Source organism: Arachis ipaensis, chromosome B1, assembly GCF_059453495.1.
Source record: "Arachis ipaensis isolate K30076 ecotype BB chromosome B1, ASM5945349v1, whole genome shotgun sequence".
Lineage (NCBI taxonomy): Eukaryota > Viridiplantae > Streptophyta > Magnoliopsida > Fabales > Fabaceae > Arachis > Arachis ipaensis.
Window position 1 is genome coordinate 82036178 of NC_142436.1, and position 5910 is coordinate 82042087.

At 37.8% G+C, this 5910-nt stretch overlaps 1 protein-coding gene across 1 annotated transcript; it reads left to right on the forward strand.

The window, feature by feature from the left end:
* The first annotated feature begins 463 nt into the window (after window positions 1–463).
* Window positions 464–5341, forward strand: NBR1 (ubiquitin-associated (UBA)/TS-N domain-containing protein / octicosapeptide/Phox/Bemp1 (PB1) domain-containing protein). The gene is made up of 7 exons (XM_088501541.1): window positions 464–748; window positions 1558–3203; window positions 3309–3429; window positions 3537–3851; window positions 3948–4097; window positions 4236–4838; window positions 4964–5341. The coding sequence occupies exons 1-7, from the start codon at window positions 725–727 to the stop codon at window positions 5057–5059; spliced, it is 2955 nt and encodes a 984-aa protein (XP_088357667.1). The 5' UTR covers window positions 464–724; the 3' UTR covers window positions 5060–5341.
* The last annotated feature ends 569 nt before the right edge of the window (window positions 5342–5910 follow it).

Genomic DNA, 5910 nt, shown 5'->3' on the forward strand with positions numbered 1-5910 from the left:
TTGTTGAAAAAAGAAGCAAATGGATATGTGATTTGATTTAGCCTTAGCCAGTAAAATATTTCGCGGTGTAATTTTATTGATATACAAATACAAAATTAAAGGAATAAAATTTGGATAATAACAAGATAATATCATCAAGAATATTATTATTTTAAAAAATAAATAATATTATATTATTAAAAAATATTATTATTTTTGGTGAATACTTAATAATAATTTGTACTCATATTTACAAAAATTTTGTATGCAAAATATAATTTATATTTATATTTACTAATATTTTATATATTATATCAATACAATTTGTATGTATATTTTTTAAAATTTATACATATAAATTAATAAAATATATTTATTAAAAATAATTTAATATTTATATCGATTAAATAATAACAAAAACTATTAAAAATTTCAGGATTAAGAATTTCTCTTAAAAAAATATGCGGGTCGCATAATTAACTTTGCGAAGAATTTGTTTGTTTGATTTTTCAAAAGGAAAAAAAAAATTAAAAAAGAAAATCGATAATGAAAATTTCTTGCTCACAAAGCCACATCTCAGTATATATGTTCCACTCGTAAAAGCGAGCAAAGCATTGTACGGGTTCGAGTAACACTCTAAATTCCAATCTTCTCTTCTATCTTGCTCCGAGTTCTCTCGTCCGATTAGGGTTAGGGTTTTACCATTTCGTCTTTCGGAACTGCTACGCTTCTTTTCTCTGGAGCCATGGAGTCTACTCAAGTGATCAAGGTTCGCATTCTTATTTCCCCTTTGATTTCTCTGTTTCCTTTTACTCCGTATGATTATTTGGTCTGGAATCATGATATTCACTTCCGTTTACCATTATCTATGGTTTCTGATGGCACTGTTTTTAGTTATTCATCGATTCATGTAAGAAGCATAGTTGATCGTGTGGTTTACATGACGTTGTCAACCGATTAAATTGCTTTTGATTTGTTTTCGATGCTGTTACGGGCTCTGTTATCTGATAGTTGACATGCGTACCATTCTGATTCTGCTTTTGATGATTTTGTTTTGATGATCGGAGCCGGGGGTTGTAATTTTATATATACCTCTTCGTATTTGCGGAGTTTTCAAAAAGAAGAATGGAATTGAAACGCCAATCAATTATTCTGGTTTTGGTATGAGTAATTTGTTGTCCAGGAACAATTTGTGTTCTAAACAGGGCGTAAACGAAAACTCAAGTAAATTTTGTAAGCATTGCTCGATGAGTGAATGCCCCTTTATGTTATTTCTACTTTGGTTTGTTTGAGGAGGTGGGTTATGGGCTAGGACCTAGGAGATCCTTTTGTCATTTGAAATATTTACTCATGTGTATTTCCTTTTAAATTGTGTGAATATTCACTGCGTTTTTTGAGTTAGGTTGTGACGTTAAACATAGCACTTGCTATTTTATCATGTCTGATTTCATCAACAATTATTGTACAAGACTGCTTAATAATTTTGCATGTTGCTTTTAATATATCATAGCTGGTCTCCATTTTGTTTCTGAATAATTCCGTTATCACTTTTCTTTGACATCGCTTCTTGCTATGCAGGTCAAGTATGGAGATACCCTCCGGCGATTCACTGCTGGCGTCACTGATAATCACCTGGATCTTGACATGGCTGGTTTGAGGGCCAAGATACTTTCTCTTTTCAATTTAACTTCTGATGCAAACTTGGAGCTTAAGTATGTTGACGAAGATGGCGACTTGGTAACACTTGTGGATGATGATGATTTGCATGATGCAATGAAGCAGCGCCTGAAATTCTTGAGAATTGATGTGCATATCAGCAATGACAGTGGTGCTAAGTCATGTTCCAGCTTCACTTCCAGTGGAAGTGACACTACCTTAAAAAGTAGCGATCATGAAAAATCTTCCTCCACAGCAAGAGGTCCAAGGCGGATTATACGAGTGAGATCTTCCAAAGCCAATAGTCAACCTGCTGAGTCTGAAAATGGAAAATTTGGGACAGAGCCGATGTCCGAGGCTCTTCAGAAGTTAGCAAAATCAAGAGTTACGACTGGGAATGCAACTTCTGCCAATGGCAGTCAACAGGTGGATACTGAAAATGCAAGTGGAGCTACACCTGCAGTCAAAGCCTCAGTGACTGGGAACCCAACTTCATCTGATGCCAATCAACAGGTAGAGGCTGAAAATGCATCTAGAGCTGTACCTCTTGTTATAGCTCATGATGCTTTGAATTCTGTCCCAGAGCCCCTGCGGGAATCTGTTTCCAAGTTAATTACTGAGTTGCTTACTTCAAGCCCGGTGATTGCTCAGGCTGTTGATTCAGCTTCCAAAACAGCAAATTTTTCGTTCAAAAAATGGCAGGCTATTGCTGCAGCTGCTTCAAGTTCAAAAAATGGTGTCCCTGGAAAATCTTCCTCTCCCAAGGCAAGAGATGCAGGTTCTACATCTGGGGTTGCAGCTTCCAATGCTTGCCAAACGGTGGAATCTGAAAATGTAGCTAAATCTGTAGCTATGGTTATTACTCCTGATTCTCTGAAGTCTCTGCCAGAGAACCTGTGCGATGCTGTTTCTAAGTTTACAACCGACTTGCTGTCTTATGGACCAGTGGCTGCTAATATTGCAGATTCCATTTCCAAAATGGGAATTCCAAGTCCTTATTTCCAGGCTCATGTTTCAGCTGGTGCAAATTCACAGAATGGCATTCCAAGAGGATCTGTTCCTTCTGAAGCAAGGGGATCAGAGTCTGTCCAGGTGGATTCCGCTTCTACTGCTGGGCAACAGGTGGGAGCTGGAAATCCAGGTATAGGTTTTGTGTCAGGAGTTGCCCCTGTTGATCTCAATATACTTCCCAGTGATCCCGGTGCATCTCACACCACTGATATGAATGCTACACCAATTGCACCAGTAGTCCCTGATGGTGATGGCAAGAAGGGTAAAAAGTGTACTGATGTTAGTTCAAGTAGCAAGGATGAAAGTATGGGGGTATCTCCAATTAATGCTGCTCCTAGTAACTTCCCAACCCAGATACCTCCAAATTATACTCCTTCCTATTATTATCCGTTTATGGGAGTGCATCCTGAATCATCATCCCAACTCAGAAGGCAATTTTCTCGCTCAATGAGAAAGAGCCCAAATTCCGCCGAGGCTAGTGGCATGTTCCACAAGGGAGTTCGCTGTGATGGTTGTGGTGTCTATCCCATTACTGGACCTCGCTTTAAATCCAAAGTGTTAGTATGGATTTTAAGTCTGATGATTTTTAAAAGCTCCTTACATATGTATATGATAAAATAGCCTTTTGAGGGTTGTTACCATGGTTTTGTTGTTTTCTGCAGGAAAGAAAATTATGATCTGTGCAGCATCTGCTTCATTAAAATGGGCAATGAGATGGATTATATCAAAATAGACCGTCCTGTGTATCATTCCCCACCATTCTCCTCGGGTGCATATGAACATGTATTAATAATTCTGCCATTTATACATCTATCTTTTACGTTTTCTTCGTTTTTGTTATGATACACATTCATGTCTATTTCTTATCTTTTTTTCCCCTTCGGGTGCAGCCATCTTGTTTCATGAGGCCACCAATGCCGAGACCTTCAGTGATGCAACCACCTCTGATGGGTTCCCCAGCATCGCCACATGCTTTTAGACCAGAGGCTTTGTTCAGGGAGGTCACCAAACATGTAAAGCCAAACCTGGATAGTCGATTTGTTTTGGACGTCAATGTGATAGATGGTACAATGATGGCTCCATCTACTTCATTTACAAAAATCTGGCGGATGCGCAACAATGGCACTGTAGTGTGGCCCAAGGGGTCTCAACTAGTTTGGATTGGAGGGGATCACTTATCTGAGTCTCATTCAGTTTACTTAGAGGTTTGCTGAAACTCACATGGTTTAATCTTTTTTATCTTTTTTGAGATATTTATTTGCATGGCAGTATTTTGAGTGCTCTTTGATTAAACATCCCAGGTTCCTGAGGAAGGTGTTCCTGCTGACAAGGAGCTTGACATTGCAGTTGACTTTAGAGCACCTCAGCTACCTGGTCGTTACGTTTCATACTGGAGGATGGCATCTCCATCTGGACACAAATTTGGCCAGCGTGTTTGGGTGCTCATTCAGGTGACATGACTATGCTGTTGTGATTTTTTAACTTCATGGTGATTTTCTTTATACATTTTGCTGGGAGAGCTTACTGTGAAGTGCTAGTTTCTATTGGTTTGATAATATATCTTCTTCCTTTCATTATCGTACTTGCAGGTTGATGCTTCCCTCAAGGATTCTTTTTATGATAGCTCTCAAGGTCTGAACTTGAATGTTCCTCTTGATGTTGGTGGTTCTGGAGGGCCCCAAACTATAGATATTAATGTTCAACCTCTTGAGGATGATGCATTTCTTCAAAACCTGAATCCTATTGCTCCCACCCAAGCTGTGAATCCAATGGCTGATAAACAACCAAGGCAGGAACTGGAAAATAGACTCCCTGTTGATGCTACATTTGTTGGCCCCGATGCATCCTCTCCTGCAACTTCTTCAGCTGCTGCTTATTGTGCCTCAGCCCCTGCAACTGCTGCAGCATCTTCAGATGCTTCCTATCCCATTATTGATTTATCTGAAACAGCCCCAACTGCACCGTCTGATCAGCAATTCTCTGCTGTCGATACACAGTCAACATCCATGGGATTGGGAGGAAATGGTTCTGTTGAAGAGACCCTCCTTAAAGAACTGGAGGAGATGGGTTTCAAGCAGGTTGACTTGAATAAAGAGATCTTGAGGATGAACGAGTACAATCTGGAGCAGTCTGTGGATGATCTCTGTGGTGTTTCTGAGTGGGACCCTATCCTTGAGGAGCTGCAAGAGATGGTAAGCCTTGCTTTGCTTCTTGACTTTCTAATTTATCTTGGTGTTTATTATCTGATTTCCTTGATGGCTTCTATGATTATGGACTAGATTTAGTTTTGATTAGCGATACGGTGTTATAAATGTAGGGTTTCCGTGACAACGAGATGAACAAGAGGCTGCTCAAGAAGAATAATGGAAGCATCAAACGCGTTGTTATGGATTTAATCAATGGAGGAGAATAGGCTTATCTGAAGTATTTCTTATATATATATATATATATACGCTAATACTAATAAACAAAATAAGTGTCAATCATGCTACTAATATATATTCGCCAGGTACTTTTAATTATCTCCTTTGATCTTACTTGAAGTTGCGCTGTCGTGCTATTTACAACAGCTTTTGGTTATTTTGGGGTTATGTATTATGAATTTTTTTTCCCTCGGACAAGATTATGTATGATGTTGACTTTGCTTTAATATGTATATATTACATTAAGCTTATATATGTATATATCTTTGTTATTTTTGGTCTGGTCTTGTTCCTATATATCTTCTAAGTTCTAAGCTTTATATAATTATCATGTGTATCTTATGTATATGAGCTTATTCATATAATTAGAGGTTCTACTTATCAGTAGCTCTCGCATAATAATTAAAAAGAAACAACTCCATCATCTACTTATTTATATAATTACAAGATTTTAAACTATCAGGTTCAAAAATCTCGTAGTTATTATTATTATTATTTATTATTATTATTGTTAATTTGTTATTATTAGTATAAGGAGGAGGAGGAGGTAATTAAAGAAATATTCTGGGGGACTGACCGAAGCTTTTTACGGTTATAGATTTGCAACCTTGGGGTATGGATCCTCTAATTTTGACAAATAATAAAGAGGATCATGGGTTGGCTTATGGAGCATATGTCCCAAGTAAAAGGCTAAGGACCGGTGAGTTTTAATCTGCACTTGCTAAATGAAGTTAATGATGAACCTGTTACTACTGACCCAAGTGTGTGCATAGGTTTCCCGTTCTTTTTGAACATTTTCAGAAAAGCCTTTTCAATGGCTACAATTTAATTAATGGTATCT